The following is a 20,796-nucleotide window of genomic DNA, read 5'->3' as shown; positions in this document are numbered from 1 at the left end:
TCTTTATCTACAATTTTATCTTTTAATTAATTATTATTAAAAACATAAATTAATTTAATTTTATACTCTTTTTTCTTTCTACAATAAATAATAAGTAATTTAATTTTCAATCTTTATTTATTATTATTTTTTGTTATGTTAAATGCAATTTATACTTTTATATGTATTATTATTTATAAATAATATATCCACAATAATTATAATTATTTTTATATATTGAATTTTAGTGCATATATTTATAACAATTATATCATCGTATAAATGCTAAATGTTTTCTTATTTTTAATTATATTTTTAACTAATAATATAATGTTACATCCCTAAACTATGGTTTCTTCAAAAAATGATTTCCTTAAAATTTTAAATTAATTGAAAATAATTATGAACCAATTAAAAATTATTACTGAAAACAATATTAAGAAGTAATGTAGAAGTGAAAGAAACAAATAAATAAATAAAGTTTAAAAATTAAAATACTTATTATTTATAATAGAAATAAAAAGAGTATATAATTAAATCAATTTATATTTTTAATAATAATTAAATTAAATTAATGGAAGGATAAAATTTGAGATAAACAATAAAATATTTTTTAATCAATACCTAATAATATAAAATAATGTATATTTTTTTTTAATATAAGATGATTGTTGAAAAACGATGATAAATGCAATGCAACTCAAAGTAGTAATAAATTATATATTACTTTAACAATATATATAATGGGGGAAGAAATTAGAGAGAAGAGTTGAGAGAATGAAAGAAAAAAAGAATGAAAGAAATGAAGAAATTTCTTTTTTGCTCAGGGATACATATTACATGGATGGAAAACATTTTTAGAGGCTTTCCAAATGGCTTCCATTAATATCCCTATTAATGAATATTAATGAAAGTCATAAATAACATTAATGGTTTCCATTAATGAATATTAATGGAAGTTATAAATAATATTTAATTAACATTTATTATAATTAATAATGTGATGACATTCATTACTTCAGTTATAACACTCCCCCTTGGATGTCCACCACATTAGAAGAATATGTCTCATTAAAACCTTGCTAGTAAAAAACCCATGGAAAAAACCTAGTGAAGGAAAAATAGTACAATATTCTTTAAATTGCTCTTGACATGTTAGGGTTGCCTCATTAAAAACCTTGCCAGTAAAACCCAGTGGGACAAAACCTGAACAAAAGGAAAAAGAGTATAGTACACTCACACCTTTTTACAAGCATACTCCCCTTCAAGTCGATATCCTTGAGTTAAAGCATTTCAATCTTGTGTACTTACTTTTTGAATGTTGAGGTTGGCAATGACTTTGTGAATAAATCTGCTAGATTATCACTTGAGCGTATTTATTGAACATCAATTTTACCATTCTTCTGAAGTTCATGTGTATAAAAGAATTTTGGTGAAATGTGTTCAGTTCTATCTCCTTTAATATAACCTCCTGTTATCTATGCAATGCATGCAACATATCTTCAAATAATATTGTCGGGTCACCTTTGATAGAGGAGAGTCCACATGATTCTCGAATATGTTGGATCATAAATCTTAGTCATATACATTCATGACATGCTTCATGAATTGCAAATATTTCTGAATGATTTGATGATGTGACCACCATTGTTTGTTTAACATATCTCCATGAAATAGTAATACCATTACAATTAAACACTTACCTTATTTGTGACCTACCTTTATGTGGATCTGAAAGATATCCTACATCTGCATATCCAAGCAATTGTTGTTTTGATTTCCTTGAGTAAAATAGACCCATATCAATAGTGTGAAACCAAGGTTTGGTTAATCTCAGTTTTGATGATAATAAAATAAGGTTTAAAACTAATGATTATATTTCAAGTGTGATTAGGCAAGACGATTTCCAAAGTGGCAATCACAAAAACAAATCAAGCCAAAGAGAAATCATGAAGAAGAAGACCACCTCAAAGAGAAGTGTTTTTCAAGACCCAAACCTCATTAGATCTCTTTGTAAGGTTGTTGGTGCACTAAGATTTTCATGCATTACATTATTTACTTATGCACCAAAATCATCCAAGATTTACTTTGTTTTAAATATTTTAAAATTGAATGATTTCATATTTTCAACAAAATCCTTGTGTCAAATGTTTTTCCAACTTGTTTAAAAGGTTTTAAGTTGAAAAAGCTGGTTTTTTGAGCAAAAAATGGCTCAACCGGTTGAATCGGATGAGAAATTGGTCAACCGCCAACTCAACCAATCAAGATCCGGGTCAACCCCCAGCTCAACCGGTTGAGGATGCAAAAAAACTTTCTCTTTCTTCCAGAACGGTTGTTCAACCGATCAATGTTGAACCTCAACCAGTCGAGGTCCGGTCAAGGTTCAACGGTCACTTGCCAAGCATTAAATGCAAATGGCTAGTCAACCGGTCGACCCTCAACTCGACCGGTAGAAACCCCAACGGCTAGTTTGACTTTTTTCTTCTATAAAAAGGCTTCAATCTTTATTGTTTAAAAAATTTAACCTTCCCAAACCTTTCTTAAATATATTTGAGCCTTGGAAAAGTGTTTTTTTTTAGTGTACCATTGTTCTAAAACTTGCATATCTTTAGTGCACCATTCAATCCTAATTTTCTTGTATCATTTGAGTTTAAAGCTTTTGTACTAAGATTTTGTGAGATCATTTATTTGTAAATCTTTGAGATGAAGTTTCTCAAGTGTGTAGTATCACTTGAGGGATTGTTTAGAAGTGAGATATTTCTTAAGAAGTGTAAAGGGTGCTTGGAGCCAAAAGTCCAAGAGGATGAATTAGAATCATAATCCAATTGTATTGCTTGAAAGCTTGGTTTGGAAGCCTTGAATTAGTGGAACCTCAAGCTTGGGATTGAAGCTAGAAGAGAGTGGATGTAGGTCGGGTTGCGCCGAACCACTATAAAATCTTGTGTTTGCATTCTCTTTTCCCTACTCTTTTAATTTATATGTAATTGTCTTTATACTATTTATTATATACTTGCATATAATTGTCTCTTACATTCACATAGTTTAAATTTGAAAAAAGAGATCATCACCCTATTCAACCCCCCATTTAGGGTGATTACCATAGGTTGGATTAGTCTAATTTTTTTAACAAATAGTTCCGCAAAGATAGCGCAATATATGTTTGATATCATTCCAATGTCTTCGAGTTGGACTGGAACTGTATTTTGCTAATAAATTGACAGAAAAATCATTGTCTAGACATGTACAATTAGTAAGATACATAAGTGCATCAATAGCATTAAGATGTGGTACTTCAAGACCAAGTAATTTTTTGTCTTTTTTGCAAAGACGAAATGAGTCTTTTTTCATATCAAGTGATTGGAAAACCATTATAGAACTTAAAAAATGTGGTTTATCCATATAAAAATGTTTCAAAACTTTCTTAATGTATGTTGATTGATGTACTAAAACTCCATTTGGAAAATGCTCGATTTGTAGGTCGAGACAATTTTGTTTTTTCAAGATATTTCATCTCAAATTCATTTGTCAAGTAATTTGTTGTTCTTGTAAGCTCTTTAAAAGTTCCAACAAGATTTAAGTCATCGACATACACTGCAATAATTGCAAATCCGATTTCTGATTTCTTAATGGAAATGTATGGGCATATAGGGTTATTCACATACCCTTCTTCTAGCAAATATTTGCTAAAGTGATTGTACCACATGTGTCTAACTTACTTTAATTCGTACAAGGATCATTGTAACTTGATTGAGTACATGCTACGAGGCTTTGTACTATTTGTTTCAGCCAATTTAAATCCTTTAAGGATTTTCATGTATATATCATTATCCATAGATCTGTATAAATATGTTGTAATAACATCCATGAAATGCATATCCAGTCCTTCTAATATTGTCAAACTAATTAAGAAACAAAATGTGATTGCGTCCATGACGGGAGAGTATGTTTCCTCGTAGTCAATACCAGGTCTCTGTGAGAAACCTTGTGCTACTAATTGCGCTTTATATTTTATGATCTCATTATTCTCATTACAATTTCGTACAAATACCCATTTGTACCTAACAGACTTTACATTTTCAGGTGTTTGGATTACAGATCCAAAAACTTCTCGTTTTATTAATGAGTTTAACTCTGCTTGTATAACTTCTTTCCATTTTGGCCAATCATTTCTATGTCAGCATTCTTCCACATTTCGTGGTTCAGAATCTTCATCATTTCTTATGATATTAGAGGCCACTTAAAAAGAAAAAAAATTGTTAATAACAATATTATTTCAATCCAATTTTTCTCCCGTGTGTACTTAACTTATGAAGATCTCACAATTTTCAGGTATTTATGCCTCTTCAGGGGCTTCTTGTTCAATATGTGCCTCTTTAGGGGCTTTTAACATTATTTGTACTTTTTCTAGAGTTATAGATTTATCAATTTTTGACTGATCAATCATTTTGATTGCCTATTTTAAAGTGTCAAGTTTTTCTTATGTTCTCTTTTTTCGGGGAGTTACATCTTTTGAGCCGACAGATCTACCACACTTCAGGTGTATCTTATATTCATCCGTTAACTGTCTTGTAGGGACATCAATTCATGTTGTAGTATTTGTAGTCAAGAGAGGTGACTTTGTCACTTTCTTTGTATCAATGAATGCATCTGGTAATTAGTTTGTAAGATTTTACAACTGAATGATCATTTGAACTTCTAGTTCACATTAATTTGTATGAGGATCAAGATGAGATATAGTAGATGTATTGCAAATAATTTCTCGTCGTTCTTTAGGAATTAATTTTTTTTTCTCTAATAATGGGAAAACATTCTCATTTAAAAGACAATCTGCAAAGCGAGTTGTAAAAAGATCACTTATCAATTGTTCAAAATATCTTATGATAGATGGAAAATTAAAACCTACATAAATCCTAAGTCTTCGTTGGGGACCCATTTTAGTGTGTTGTGTAGGTGAAATTGGTACATATACTGCACAACCAAAAATCCATAAGTGAGAGATATTTAGTTGTTTTCCAAGTATAAGTTGTGAAGGAAAGTATTTATGGTAAGTTGTATGTCGAATACGAACTAAAGCTGCAGCATGTATAATAGCATGTCCCCAAACAAAAGTAGGTAACTTGGTTTTCATTAGTAATGACCAAGCTATTAATTAGAGATGTTTGATAAAGGATCTTGCTAAACCATTTTGGGTATGGGTATGAGCAACAAGATGCTCAATATTTATTCCCACTGACATACAATAGTCAATGAATGTTTGAGAAGTAAATTTGTCAACGTTATCAAGATGCATTATCTTAATTGGATAATTTGGATATTATGCTCGTAATCTGATCGTTTGTGTAAGGAGCCTAGCAAATGCAACATTACGTGAAAAAATGAGACAAACATGTGACCACATAGTAGAAACATCTATTAAGATCATTAAATAACAGAATGGTCCACATGATGAATGGATGGGCCCATATATATCCCCATGTATTCTTTCTAAAAAGACTGGTTACTTAGATGTGACTTTAGCAAAAAAAAAAGTTTTAACTATCAATTTACCTTGTGAACAGACAACACATGAGTATTCATTAGGAAAATGAATCTTTTGGTTCTTTAGTGGGTTTCTATGTGAGTGTTTGATTATTTGACACATCATTGAAGAGCTAGAGTGACCTAACCTATCATGCCAAATGAAAAAAACTTTTGGTTCACAACAACATATGGTTCAATAAGCTTTATAATTGTATGATACAACCCAAAGGGGAAAACTGAGAGAAAATTATAAGCTTTTGGCCAGACATAATGGAAGTAATGTAAAGATATTCTACATTATCTTCATTCATAGTTCCAATATGATATCCATTTCTTTGGATATATTTAAAACTGAGCACATTTCTTATGGATTTGCTATAATATAAAGCATCATTTATATGGAATCTAATTCCATTTGGTAGCATTATGTTTGCTCTTCCAAAGCCTTCAACTAAATTTGTAGTACCAAATATGGTACTTACATTGGTTTTTATTAATGTTAATTCGAAGAAGTATCTTTTATCTAAAAGAATTGTGTGCGTGGTTGCACAATCTGCGAGACATACATCACCCTTATTCATCTTGAGACCAAATAACATATGGATTTTAGATATAACTAATATTAAAAAAAATAAGGCATAATGTAAATAATAATATAAAAGAAAATGTAATAATCAAATATAAATATAAGACATACTAATATATTATTTGATATATAAAGTAACATCAATCAATGTCAGCATCCTCATCATTTATTAAATGGTGAGTTTTTTCACCAAGACCTCCAAAGAAATCAATGTTATAGTAAGTTAGGTTCAATCCATCACCACCAGTAAAGTTTATTTTTATCTCTTTTCCTTTTGTTGTTATTGATGTTTGGTAAAGATCGATCAAATCTTTGGGCTTATGATAGGTACACGACCAATTCCCCTTCATACCACATCTATAACAATCATTCTCATGGTTCTTGAGAGGTTTATCTTGTAAACACATCCCATTTTCTTATTTTGCCTTAGTATTATTCCACTTCTGGTGGTGCAATGATGCTTTCATTTTCTAAGAATTTGAGGAATTATTACCATAATAACCATGGTATTGAAGATTCCGTCCACAACAACGACTACAACCACGTCCTCGTCCTCGTCCGCGTCCGCGTCCACAAGTTTGTGACGATATTGCATTTACTTAAGGGAATGGTTCAAATTCAATTGGACGAGACTGGTGATTTATCATCAAAAGCTTATTATTTTGTTCAGTAACAAGAAGCCATGATATTAATTCAGAGTATTTTGTAAATCTACACTCTCAATATTGTTGCTGCAAGAGCACATTCGAGGCATGAAATATAGTAAAAGTTTTTTTCTAACATGTCTTCTTCTGTGATTTTTTCTCCACACAACTTTAATTGAGAGCTGATTTTGAAAAGTTTGGAGTTATATTCACTAATAGTTTTAAAATCTTACAACCTTAGGTGTATCCAATCATATCGAGCTTCTAAGAGAATCACAATTTTCTGGTGGTCATATCTTTTCTTCATAGAGAAAAACGGTCATTTACTGTAAGATACTCATTTTTTAAACATTCATGAAGGTGATGGCAAAGGAAAATCAACGCTTTTGCATGATACTACAAAGATGCTTGATTTCCTTCTTTGATCTAGCTCCAAGATCATTGCATCAAGATGTATTTCAGCATTAAGGATCCAAGATAAATACTTCTTTCTCGAAATGTCAAGTGCCACAAATTTGAGTTTTGTGAGATTCAACATTGTCAAATAACTTTAGATATATGAAAAAACAATATTATTAGAATAAGTTATAATAAAATGATAACATTAGTATAACTTTTGATTATAATCAAAATCAAATAATTTGCTTATAGCTTTTAACAATACATAACACAAATTAAATGAATTTAACAATAGCAATATAAATATGTAAAATTTTATTCCATATAAACAACTTCAAGTTTAAGATACGAAAATTACCTTTAAAGCAATTTGTGCTAATAACGTGTTGTAAAACGAGGATAAATGCAACACAACTCAAAGTAGAGATACATTATATATTACTTTAACAATATATACAATGGAGGAAAACTCAAAGTAGAGATACATTATATATTACTTTAACAATATATACAATGGAGGAAAGGAATCAGAGAAGAGAGTTAAGTGAAGGAAAAACAGGGAATGAGATAAACAAATAAATTTCTTTCTTGGTCAAGGATGAGAAGCCTTTTTATAGGCTTTCCAAATGAGTTCCATTAATATTCTCATTAATGAATATTAATGAAAATCATAAATAATATTTAACTAACATTTATTATAATTAATAATGTGGTGGCATTCATTACTTCAGTAAATATAATTTATACTTTTATAAATATTATAATTATAAATAATGTATAAATAATAATTATAATTCTTTTTTGCATTGAATTTACAGCATAAAATCAATTAATTTTACAATACATATAATTATAATAATTTTATTATTAAAATATATTATAAGTTAAAATATTATTAAAAAATAAAAAATGCAACATCAATTTTTTTTAGAAAACATTTTTTTTTCTCTAAGAAATTGTTTTTTTAAGAAAGAATTTTACCTTTTAAAATTAATTTTTGAAATCATATCTTCAAGACACAATTTTGCTTTGATTTACTATTTTTGCTTATAGTTTTTTTTTTAAAAAAAAAAAAAATTAAATCATATTGTGAAGGGACAAATTTTGCTTTAAATCAAATTACATGGTAACTCTCATTCCTAGTTGGGAAAACTTTCAATAGATTTTAGGTGGTGTTTGTTTTTTTGGTTTTTTTGTTAAAAACAATTTATTTTCAGAATTTAGGTCGTTGGTTTTTCTACTTTTTTGTAATTTATCATAAACTTTTTACTAAATAGAAAAAACCAAAATATATAACTCTTTACTAAATAGGAAAAACCAAAATATATAACTTTTTCTAAACAGAAAAAATAACATATTAGTTTTCTTTACTCTTTAATACTTAATAAAAATACAATACTACAAAAACAAACCACCTAATATTTAACACTATTAAGCATTAAGGTTCTATTTAGAATTAAGTAAAAAAAACAAACACCACCTTAAAAATATTTTCTTAATGATATGCTCTTTGATTTTATAACATGGCTCTAATTTTTTATGGGCTCCGGAGAATCTCTGCCTGTATACATATATTGCTTTAAAAAAAATTAATTAAAAAAGAAATTTATATAGACAACCGGAAATACATACTTCCACCACCACCACCATCTATTTGATCTTCCACGTATACACAACGGAAATAAAAGGACAAAAATGAGGTTTACTAGAGGAAAACTATGACATAGAACTACACTTTCCCTTCAGCCATGGCATTCTGATATCACTTCTAATGGATATGAATGTTTCCCTTCGGTCAGGGTCCTGAAACAAATCCAATGCGGCCAAATAGAGATCCTCCTCAACTCCTTCCATCTCGTTCAATACTTTAATGCAACTGGATATTGAAAACTGGTCACTTCTCTGTGACAGCATTGATGCCCTCTTTTTCCTCCTGCAAGCTGTCTCTAACACTGCATCTTCAACATTGTGACTGGCTTCTGTATGGGTTCTCCTCTGGAAACATTGATTTAATGTTGTAATCCTGCGCTTATTCCATCCATCTGGTATGTTCATGTCATCTCCCGGCTGTGAGGATGCCTCGTCTGCTACTGGTTCAGCAGACATGCTGGCAGCTTCGGGAGCATTTGCTGTAACTATTTCATGATCCAACTCAAAGTCATGACCTGATTGAACATATCTGCCTTCAGCTTCGGACCCTGAGAACAGGAGGCATAGCTGTTTGAAAATTGGGCATTCCTTGTTTCTGATTGTTTCACACTCGGGATATGCCTGCAAGTACACTTCCACAATCAATTTAAGATGGGATCTAAGATGGATTAAAGAAATGTGGAGACTGTACCTTGATGTGATTTTCCCATGTTTTCCCATCAGCCATTACCATGTGCTTGGATTCATCCCAACTGAAGCCAGCTTGATAAAGAAGGGAATTTATATTATTATACCACCTCCTAAGAACACTTTGATGGTTCCTCAATTGTTGCTCTTCAAAATTTAAACCTGTCTGCTTATTGAATTCTTCCCGTATGCCCTTCCATGCTTTCTTGTTAGAAACACAATTTTGTTGATTCTTCCGAACCAACAAGTCTACAAATATCTTATCCAAGGATGGCATCCACTTTGCCCGAGACTGATCTAGCTTTGATTGATCTTGACTAGGTAGATCATCCATCTAATGTTCCAGGAAACAACTTTTGAATGAGCTCAGAAAAACTGGCATACAATTACTTAGTACAAACATCTAATTGCAAGTCAAACAGAACAAGCACCTGGGTAGTAGCAGCAAAAGCAGATTTTCCATCACTTTCTAGGTCTGAGAATATTCCGTGTAACTGTTCATACACTAGACAACCTTTGAATCTTATTGACTCAACTTCAGGATGCTCCTGTAGTGCAATTTTGTAAGGGAAAGAAAAAGTAGCAAAAATGCATATGAACTTTTTACAAGTTAAAATCTAACCTCAATATATTTTGCCCACACTTCATCCTCAGCAATTGCCAGACCCCGGGACTCATCCCAGCTAAAGCCATCCTGATCAAGGAGTAACTTCAGACTATTGTACAGTCTCCTCAAAACACCATGGCGGTTCTTCAGTTGCTGCTTATGAAAATTTAACCCTGTTTGTCTATTAAATTCATCACATATATAATTCCATGCTTTCTTACTAAAAGAATTGTTTGATCTATTCCCCTGTAGAACTTGCTCAAGCATCAATTCCACAAATATCTTCTCAAGTGATGTACTCCACTTCGCCCTAGATTGATCTTCATCCATCTATATATTGGAAACCACTGTCCAGTGAGGCAGGATAGGGGAAAAGGGCACATAACAGATAAAACACAAAATGCCTTGGGCAGATACCTGATGCATCATTTCTCCTGAATTGGATAGAGCACATTTTCCATCAGCTTCAGAATCTGAAAATATGGTGCATAGCTGTTCATAAATAGGACATCCCTTCTTTCTGATGGCTTCAGCCTCAGGATGGGCCTGTATATGATGCTTATAAGAAGCCTTAAAATTTTAATATCACAATTTAAGACAAAAAAAGGGAAATTCCCTCTACAGGGAGGAAATCTACCTCAATGTATTTTTTCCATACAGCATCCTCAGCTATTACCATGCATTGAGAAACATCCCAACTAAATTCATTTTGGTCAAGAAGCACCTTCACATAATTGTATCTCTTCCTCAACACATCAAGGTGGTTCTTCAACTGTTGCCTGTCAAATTTTAAGCCAGTCTGTTTGTTAAATTCTTCTTGTATATGCTTCCATGCTTTCTTGTTAAAAACATTGTTGGGTCTATTCCCTTGTTGAATTTGTTCAACCAGCAAATTTGCAAATATCTTTGTAGAATTAGCAGTCCATTTTGCCCTTGATTGATAGAAATTGGATTGATCCTCTACCATTTGATAATCCATCTGTGTCATAGGAAAGAAATTTCAACTCCCAATTGACTTATCATTCAGATAGTCCTACTTGAGCATGCAAATCAGTATTAGGAAATAAATAGATTCCATGTCATTCGCTTTGACCTTGTGGGTCAAGTTGAAGCCAAACATGCAATATTAGTACTTCAGGAAGTTACTTGGGCCAAAAAAAAATGCTTCTAGCCATCCCGAGCCATTAGGATGAGCACTTGAATTGGCAGCTGTCCTACAGTACACACTCACTAGGATTTAGATCATTTTCCCAAACAAAAGATCCCTATACATACACAAGTTCAAGAGCAATTTTATGTGTCATTGTTAAACATATCATTAATATCTTCGAATTTCCATTATGGAAAGCCAACAGGACCCAGGAACTTAATGATCACCCATAACCCCTTTCAACACACTTTGAGTTTGTAAATGGCCCTAGTATGTTGCCTAGTGCTTTCCTTGGAGTGCCACAACCATAGAAACCTCACTATACATTCCAGAGTGTTAGAACAGATTCCAGTAATATGAATATGTGCTGAAAACACAAGTTATATCTGCATTGAGGGGTGTCAAAAAATGAATTCAGAGTTCAAATACCAGCACTAGTTATCACTGCATTGAAGGGTGTCAGAAAATGAATTCAGTGTTCAAATACCAGCACATATTTGAAGTAATAAATTGTAATTTACCAAACTGGTGATTGATCAACCAATTTCAAGGCAAAAAAGGCACAAAAGAAAAGCAATTGGTTTGTGAAAAATCACACAAAAGAAAGAGAAAATAAAAGAGAAAACTCTCAACCTCATATTCCTGTCATCTTCTTTCCCAAAATGTGGAATGCTCAAATACTCTACGCTAACCAGTTTTATTAGGCATCGTTTAAGTAAATGTGCCACTTTTTTCCGACTCCGGATGACGAAAACCCAATATTCAAGAATCCAATTTTCCTTCCTTTTCATACATTTTCTCGGCAACCGAACAGTGCATTAAATGAAAACAAACAGAGAAAACACGAGAAACCGACCAACCGACCTGATAAGGATTGAACCAGGTTTTGATTGATCGTCGCGGACGCTTCCGTGATTTCTCGGGCCGTCAGATTCGTTGCAAACATCTCAGATTGAGGGAAGCCAAACAGATTAAGACCTCGACTGCTACGAGCCGGAAAAAAATTTACCGTCCATGTCGTTTCTTCTTAAGGTAAAAACATAATAAATAAATAAATAATAAAATAAAATACTTACTCAAAAATGGGTTCTTCTACCGATTGGAGCTTTTGATAAAAACTGCCAGGGTGGGCCTGATTCCATATCTGAGTGGCACTGGCCAGGCCCAATTAGAGGTTATGTTGGACCGCATGCGGCCTTGTGGAAAACCGGCTACGGGCTTCATCTTGGTCTTTGTTTTGGTTGTAAATTTTTATTAATCTGGTCACTGAATCATGCTTCCTATTTATAGTTTGGTTATTTGGACACGTGGACCACTTTAGTAGATATGTCCAAATAACCGAAAAATATTCTCTTTTGTGATGAATCATACTTAAATTTTTGTTTTCTCGGAAAAACATATTCGATTTCTCAAGGAAATGATCCGATGTAAACGACTGTAAATGTATTATATGGTATGTTTTAGAGAGATTCAGGCTATCCAATTCACTTCACCAATACACTTATCCTCTTGTCCTCTCTAGTGCTTATAAGGCAATAGGCGGGAAAATTGTGGTAAATTAAATGTTTGCCACGTGTATCTTGATGATTATGACACGTGGCCTATACTGAAAAAGGTACTTAAGCTCTTTCTTTTCAAGCGAGTGTTGTTCCAATTTTCCCTCTTTTCACCTTTTCCTTCGGACGTTTTTTCTTTCTTCTCTGCAACTTCCCTAAGGTTTTCTACTTGTTGCTTTCCAGTTCGTCGGCTTTCTGGTGAGTTTCTGTATTTTTTTACTGGTTCTTTTCTTTTCATTTCCGTTTTTTGTTATTTCCTCTCGCACTCTATTTTTTTGAAAGTTTGGTTTTTTTTTTTTAGGTTTCTTGTGTGAGTGTTATCTCTTATTTGAGCTTGTGTTGGGTTGTTGCAGTTCGTCTTTGAAGATGAATTTGTTTCTCTTGTTGTTGTTCTTCTTCTAGTTGCTCTCTACAGCAGTGTGTCCCCATTCATTTTTCTAAAACTTCTTCTGTTATGCCTAGATGTCTCAAACGGATACAAACCACTCGTCCGATTCGGCATGGCCTGAAAGGGAAGCAATGGAGCCAATCGGGGACATAATGAGCCCTCAGGTACGAGTTTCCATAATTCGAGTAGAGAACCACGAGTTCGCAACCTCATTATTCCTGAGATGCAGGAACTCAATTTTCATCAAACCTTTTGTATTCCTAACAACCTAGAGGTTCATTTTCCTCGCAGTATCGATTTGGTCCTCTTTTGCTCATGATAAGCCAAGAACAGAGGAGTTGGTTACTGATGTCATGAGATGAAGTCCACTTGTTGTTAGCTTTATTGTTATTGAGTTGTTATTTTTTTACCAGTTGTTATTACAACATGTCTCTATCTATTTTGAACACTATATATATATTAAATCTCTCTCTCTTGTTACTTTAACAAAGAGAGCAGAGTTTTCAGCTTCAGCTTTTCTATCTGGGTATCAGAGCTCTCATTCAAGGTTTGAATTTTTTCTTCTCTTTCTCACTTTCTCTCTGTTTCTCTCTATCCAAACATGGCCTCTACTCCGACACAGTCTTCTTCTTCCTCTGGTTCGATTGGATCTGGACAAAGCTCAACAATGGCGTCCATTCCTTCCTATTAGATGCTTAATCACACTCTGCCTGTGAAACTTGATGAATTACATCCTATGGAGATCTCAGATTGATAATGTCGTTTTTGCTAATGGCTTTGAGGATTTCATTGATGGAACCTCTATCTGTCCGGAGAAAGATCTGAGTCCAAGAGTGATGAATCCAGCTTTTGTTGCTTGGAGGAGACAAAATCGAACAATCCTCAGTTGGATCTACTCGTCGCTCACACCAGGTATCATGGCACAGATCATAGGCCATAATACTTCTCACTCTGCTTGGAATGCCTTGGAAAGTATTTTTTCATCTTCTTCAAGAGCTAGGATAATGCAACTCAGACTCGAATTACAATCCACAAAGAAATGATCAATGTCGATGATAGACTACATAATGAAGATCAAAAGAGCTGCTGATAATCTAGCTGCTATTGGAGAACCTGTCTCAGAGCAAGATCAGGTTATGAATCTTCATGGAGGTCTTGGATCCGATTATAATGTTGTTGTTACTGCTATCAACATTAGAGATGATAAGATCTCTCTTGAAGCTATACATAGTATGCTATTAGCCTTTGAGCATCGTCTTGAGCAACAAAGCTCGATTGAACAAATGTCTGCCAATTATGCCTCTTCCTCTAATAACAGAGGTGGTGGAAGGAAGTTTAATGGAGGTCGTGGACAAGGCTACTCTCCAAATAACAATAATTACACCTATAGAGGTCGTGAACGTGGAGGTAGAAATGGATAAGGTGGAAGGCAAAATTCCAGTCCAAGTGAGAAACCTCAGTGTCAGTTATGTGGTAAGTTTGGCCACACTAATCAGATCTGTTATCACAGGTTTGATATCTCTTTTCAAGGTGGTCAGACTACTATTTCTCATTCTTTGAATAATGGGAATCAAAACAATATACCTGCTATGGTTGCTTCTGCTTCTAATAATCCTGCAGATGAGAGTTAGTATTTGGATTCTGGAGCAAGTCACCATCTGACTCAGAATTTGGGGAATCTCACCAGTACTTCACCATACACGGGAACAGATAGAGTCACTATTGGTAATGGTAAGCATCTCTCCATCTCCAATATTGGCTCTAAACAACTTCATTCTCATACACATTCTTTTCGACTCAAGAAGGTGTTTCATGTTCCCTTTATCTCAGCTAATTTGATTAGTGTGGCTAAGTTCTGCTCAGATAATAATGCCTTGATTGAGTTTCATTCTAATGCTTTCTTTGTGAAGGATCTACACACGAAGATGGTTCTTGCTCAAGGCAAGCTTGAAAATGGGCTTTACAAGTTTCCTGTGTTCAGCAATCTGAAACCTTATAGTAGTATTAATAATGCTTCTGCTTTTCATTCCCAATTTTCTAGTACTGTTGAAAATAAAGCAGAGCTATGGCACAATAGACTAGGCCATGCTGGTTTTGACATTGTTTCAAAAGTCATGAATACTTGTAATGTTGCTTCTGGGAAATATAAATCTACTGTTTGTTCTGATTGTCAGTTAGCTAAAAGTCATAGACTACCCACTCAGCTCTCAAATTTTCGTGCATCTAAACCTTTAGAACTTGTTTATACTGATATTTGGGGACCTGCCTCAATTAAATCTACATCTGGAGCGAAATATTTCATTCTTTTTGTAGATGATTATTCCAGGTATACTTGGTTTTATTCATTACAAACAAAGGATCAGGTCTTTCCCATCTTTAAGCGATTCAAGCTTCAAATGGAGAATCAGTTTGACACCAAAATTAAGTGCTTACAGTCTGATAATGGTGGAGAATTTTGATCTTTTATGTCTTTTCTTCAAGCAGTTGGTATTGCCCATCGATTTTCCTGTCCATACAACTCAGCTCAAAATGGTAGAGTTGAGCGGAAGCACAGACACGTAGTTGAAACTGGGTTGGCTTTGTTATCTCATGCTTCCTTGCCAATGAAGTACTGGCACTACGCTTTTCAGACAGCAACTTTTCTTATCAATCAAATGCCAAGCAAAGTTCTAGAGTATGACTCTCCTTACTTCACTCTTTTTAGAAGGCATCCTGATTATAAATCTCTTCGTGTATTTGGCTGTCTTTGTTATCCTTTCATTCGACCATACAACACTCATAAATTGCAGTACAGATCTATCCAATGTCTTTTTCTTGGCTATAGTTTGAATCACAAGAGGTTTTTATGTCTTGATTATGCAACTGGAAGAGTCTATATTACTCCCCACGTGGTCTTTGATGAATCAACTTTCCCACTTGCTCAGTCCAAGTCTTCCAGTTCGTCTAATGACACTTCAGCAGAAGGCTCTACCTCTGCCCTTATAACTCCTCCTTCTTTTCCATGTCTTCTCCCATATTCAAAAATCAGTCATGCTTCCATAGATTCTCATTCTCTATCCATAAGTGAAAGTCCTATTCCTACAACCTCTTCTTCACCTCTAGACACATCTAGTTCTTCTCCTGCTATAGATTTGTCACCTAAATCTGTTCCAGAACCTCAAGTCACTGCTCTTGCTCCACGAATGACAACAAGGTCCATGCGTGGTATAACCAAGAAAAAGACCATTCTTGATCTCTCTGCCATAAAGGTTTCAGAACCATCTACTCTCAAACAAGCCTTCAAAGATCCAAATTGGACCAAAGCTATGGAAATGGAGATTGCTGCTCTTCATAGAAACCATACTTGGGATCTTGTTGAACAACCACCCAGTGTCAATGTGATTGGCTGTAAGTGGGTGTATAAACTGAAACATAAGCTAGATGGGAGTATAGAGAGGTATAAAGCTAGGCTTGTGGCAAAAGGATATAATCAGACTCATGGTCTGGACTATTTTGAGACTTTTAGTCCAGTAGTTAAGGCTGCCACTATTCGCATCATACTTACTGTTGCTCTCAGTTTTAAGTGGGAAATTCGATAGCTTGATGTTCACAATGCCTTCCTCAATGGTGAACTAGAAGAACAAGTCTATATGTCTCAACATCTTGGTTACTTTGACACTCAATTCCCGAATAGAGTGTGTAGATTGAAGAAGGCTTTATATGGCTTAAAACAAGCCCCACATGCTTGGTTTCAAAGACTCAGGTCTGCTCTTCTTCAGTGGGGATTCAGCATGTCTCGGACTGATAGTTCTATGTTTCTGCACTTTGGAAAGGCCACTACTTTGATAGTTCTTGTCTATGTTGATGATATACTCGTAACGGGCAGCTCCTCCACACAGATTTCGTCTCTCATAGCTAAACTTGATTCAGTTTTTGCCTTACGAGATTTGGGTCAACTCTCATTCTTTCTTGGTATAGAGGTTTCTTACAATGAAGGCTCTATGACTAGACTTTGAGCCAAACCAAATACATTTCAGATCTGCTTCATAGAACTGAAATGTTTGACACCAAACCGGCAAAAACACCTGGTGCTGTTGGGAAGAACTTGTCTAAATTTGATGGAGATCCTATGGCAGATGTTACTCATTATCGAAGTGTAGTAGGGGCACTTCAGTATGTTACCTTGACAAGACCTGATATAGCCTTTGCTGTCAATAAGACATGCCAATTTATGCAACAACCAACCATAGCTCACTGGCTCTCAGTCAAACGAATACTTCGGTATCTAAGAGGAACAATGCAAGATGGACTCCTGTTAAGTCCTTCAAGTAACTTGACAATAGAGGGATTCACAGATGCATATTGGGGTGTTCACCTTGATGATAGGTGCAGCTCAAGTGGATATCTAGTTTATCTAGGAGGTAACTTAGTCTCTTGGTCCTCTACCAAACAAAAAGTAGTGTCTCGCAGTAGTGCAGAGTCTGAGTATCGTGGCCTTGTTTTCGCTACTACTGAGATTGTTTGGATGCAAGCCTTATTGCAAGAGCTATGTATGCCAATACCTGCTATACCTCTACTTTGGTATGATAATATCAGTGCTTACCATATGGCAAAGAACCCTGTGTTTCATGCTAGAACTAAACACATAGAAATAAACCTTCATTTTATACGAGATCAAGTCATGAGAGGAAAGATACAGTTGCACTTTGTTCCCACTGAAGAGCAGCCAACAGATTTATTGACTAAGCATCTCACAAGTTCAAGGTTCTTGTCCCTCAAATCTCAGCTTTGTATAGCTCCAAGACCCTTTCACTTGAGGGGGGATGATAAGCCAAGAACAGAGGAGAACAGAGGAGTTGGTTACTGATGTCACGAGATGAAGCCCACTTGTTGTTAGCTTTATTGTTATTAAGTTGTTATTTTTTTACCAGCTGTTATTACAACCTATCTCCATCTATTTGAACACTATATATATATATATATATATATATTAAATATCTCTCTCTTGTTACTTTAACAAAGAGAGCAGAGTTTTCAGTTTCAGCTTTTCTATCTGCTCAAGATAGGTCTAGTGTCATATTTTAGCCTCGTCAACATTTTGACACGGGACTTCGTCTACCATTGTCGTCTTTAGTTCATCAATTTCTACATTATACCCAAATTCACCATGTTCATGTTCACCCGAATATCATCCGCATTCTAATGGGGATTTCCGTTTTGAACTTCCATTACAGTACTGACTTAGGTTTAGAGGAAAATTATTTTGTGTATACCTTGAAGCTGAACCACAGAGGTGGAAAATTCTTTTTTTCTACTGATATGCGCTCTCTTCAGTTAATAGTTGACTTACCGACCACAAACAAAGGAGCTGCTCAGGGAAACGTTCTACTTTCTGGTAATTGGGGGTGCCCGCCAACTTCTACACTCTGTACACATCCTCTAAACTACTCTTTGCAAAAGCCTGGCATGGCGATAATGTGGTTTGCCCATTTTTTAAGCTTCGTACATATCCTTTAAACTATTAATTATTTTGATGTTTTATTTACATGCTTTAGGCGAGTCTAATCAGGGTAGACGAATCGAATGGCTCCCCTCGGATAAGTTCGAGAAATTGCAATTTATATTGAGGCTTTCAGCTCGACTACGAAGATATAAACAACTTTTGAATGAAGCACATCTTGAAAGTCTCCATACACATTTGAGTCATTTCGTTATTCAACAAATTCCAAGGATTCATTTGGCTCCCTTCGGCTACAATCCTCGAATACATAAAGTCATCAACAACTTATTGGGTTATGCTTGGATAAAGAAGTTAGAGACTATTGTTCGAGAACAAGAGCTAGTTGATCAAGAACAAAGGAGAACAGAAGGAACGTTGAGGCAAACCAAAGCTCAACGCCAACTTGCAGCAGAAACGGCCAAAAGAGGTGATGCGACTCATGGTAGCTTAGCTTTAAAGGCGTATCAACAAAATTTATACCTTAAATACTATTACTAAAGTAGCCAAGCTACTATAGCATAGTGGTTCTAGGATCGTTCACTGGAAAGGGTTTTCGCAAACACAAGTGATATTCAAATTAGGAAAATATGTGATTTTCTTATGGATGTTAGCTTTAAAAGAAGATGCAAATGTTTTAGAAAGATTTAAACTAATCTAAGCTAACATTAAAGACTAAAATGAAAGGGTGTAAAAACAAGTTTCTCAAAGATAGGATAGCTATGCTCTGGCTCTTATGCAAATTGGAAATCTCAGGATAGGCTCCTCGCGTTGGGGTTGCGACTATGGTGATGCTTGCTTCCCGAACCAGTATGGATTTAGCAAATCAAGTTTTAATCCTTTAAAATGGCAAAACAGATGGTAGTGAATTTCATCAATGGTTATTCACCTTAGACTTCCTTTGAATGGCTCGTAAGAGATAACTAATGGTCTAAAGCCAAAAGCTTACCAAATATTGGCAACTCAAAGTCATTCCAGGTGATAAACTCACCTTTCAATGGCCATTGAAATTGGTTCTAACGGATTAATGCAAAACTTGGAATTGAAAACCTCACCTTCCAATAGCTCGTAGGAGATAACTAATGGATAGAAATCCAAAAGCTTATCAAGTATTGGCCATTGGAAGTTGTCCAAATGAAATAAAACCAAACTTTGCATTAATGAACCATTAATGAAAAACGACTACTTTACCTTCCAGGTGCGAGAAATTTCCATGGGATTGCATCCAAGCCATCACATAACATCCATACTTTGAGAAACTAAAAGTTTTAGCCAATCATCCTCTGAGGAAAAGCCCTCAGAGGCTGTTTGGCTACTAAGAAAATAGAAATGGGGAAGAACAGGAGAAGAGATAAAAACAGAGCTTTATATATTTCTAAGTTAATGTACAGAGGATCGATCCCCCAATCATCCCATCCTATTTTGGAGGTGTTGTGCACCTCTATATATAGCAAAATTACAAGATAAAGCTTTATGTCGGCTGAATACAAGGTTACAAAAGGAATTTACACGAGAAAATATCAAGCTAAAAATATTTAGGAAGTCGGTGGTGCGTGTGTGGAGAAACAGAGGATTCAAAGGAATTTCGCAAGGTGCCTAAATCCTCCTTGCGAAATTTTCGCAAGGTAAAATTCACCTTGAGAAATTGGTCATTTGACATGATGCAGTTGTCTTCCGAAGGCTATATCTTCCTCATTTTAGCTCCAAATCATACATGGTTTGAAGCTTTGGATTCTTGACTTCCTGAGCTTTGAAATGGTATATAGCATGTAGAAAATGGACTTCGGGAAGTGCTTCAAAAGTGCGAAAGAAGACTGCAACTGTTTTCTTCACTCTGTTTTCCTCTTCTCTATTGCTTGTGCTCGTGTTTCCACTTGAAATTCAAGCCTGTAATCATCCAAAATCCTTGCTTAACTCGCCCAAATAGCTCCTCCATCAATTGGCATGCTTGAATTGGTTCATAAGCTGATAAAAACATGTAAACTTGCCACAAAATGGTTAAAACCAATTACTAAGGACCTTAATGAATTAATTGGGTTAAATGAATATGATTACTACTCAAAGGTGCTTAAAACCATTATTATTAGGTCTAAAAAATAGTACTTTTTGGTAGTAATCAGGAGGTCAAACTCCTTTGGAATACATACTCTCTTT

At 34.5% G+C, this 20,796-nt stretch overlaps 1 protein-coding gene and 1 long non-coding RNA gene across 3 annotated transcripts; one reads left to right on the top strand and one right to left on the bottom strand.

Annotated features, from left to right (window-relative positions):
* Positions 1-8,684: 8,684 nt before the first annotated feature.
* LOC100259109 (L10-interacting MYB domain-containing protein) lies at positions 8,685-12,301 on the bottom strand. 2 transcript variants are annotated; one of them, XM_019216498.2, is made up of 7 exons: positions 12,087-12,301; positions 10,710-11,051; positions 10,490-10,618; positions 10,088-10,402; positions 9,897-10,013; positions 9,470-9,799; positions 8,685-9,399 (listed from the first exon to the last, which is right to left on the bottom strand). In XM_019216498.2, exons 2-7 carry the CDS (start codon positions 11,049-11,051, stop codon positions 8,845-8,847), a joined length of 1,788 nt encoding a protein of 595 aa, XP_019072043.1. In that variant the 5' UTR covers positions 12,087-12,301; the 3' UTR covers positions 8,685-8,844. The 2 variants fall into 2 exon arrangements, with proteins under 2 accessions (XP_019072043.1, XP_010664794.1); XM_010666492.3 differs by having other exon boundaries at positions 10,710-10,851.
* A 585-nt stretch (positions 12,302-12,886) lies between these two features.
* On the top strand, positions 12,887-18,568 carry LOC109121651 (uncharacterized). Its single transcript, XR_002028867.2, has 3 exons — positions 12,887-12,976; positions 13,241-13,330; positions 18,480-18,568. It is a non-coding gene; the product is annotated as an uncharacterized LOC109121651 (long non-coding RNA).
* Positions 18,569-20,796: the final 2,228 nt, after the last annotated feature.

The sequence above is a fragment of the Vitis vinifera genome, chromosome 18, assembly GCF_030704535.1.
Source record: "Vitis vinifera cultivar Pinot Noir 40024 chromosome 18, ASM3070453v1".
NCBI classification, from domain to species: Eukaryota; Viridiplantae; Streptophyta; class Magnoliopsida; order Vitales; family Vitaceae; genus Vitis; species Vitis vinifera.
Note: the sequence above shows the minus strand (reverse complement) of the source record. Positions and strands in the feature narration are given on the sequence as shown.

Excerpts from the sequence above, each read along its gene's own strand:
- LOC100259109 (XM_019216498.2), bottom strand. The coding sequence starts at position 11,051 with ATGGATTATCAAATGGTAGAGGATCAATCCAATTTCTATCAATCAAGG. Across the intron at positions 10,014-10,087 it reads TGTGGGCAAAATATATTGAG|GAGCATCCTGAAGTTGAGTC; the intron begins GTTAGATTTTAA and ends ATTGCACTACAG. Across the intron at positions 9,400-9,469 it reads CATGGGAAAATCACATCAAG|GCATATCCCGAGTGTGAAAC; the intron begins GTACAGTCTCCA and ends GTGTACTTGCAG.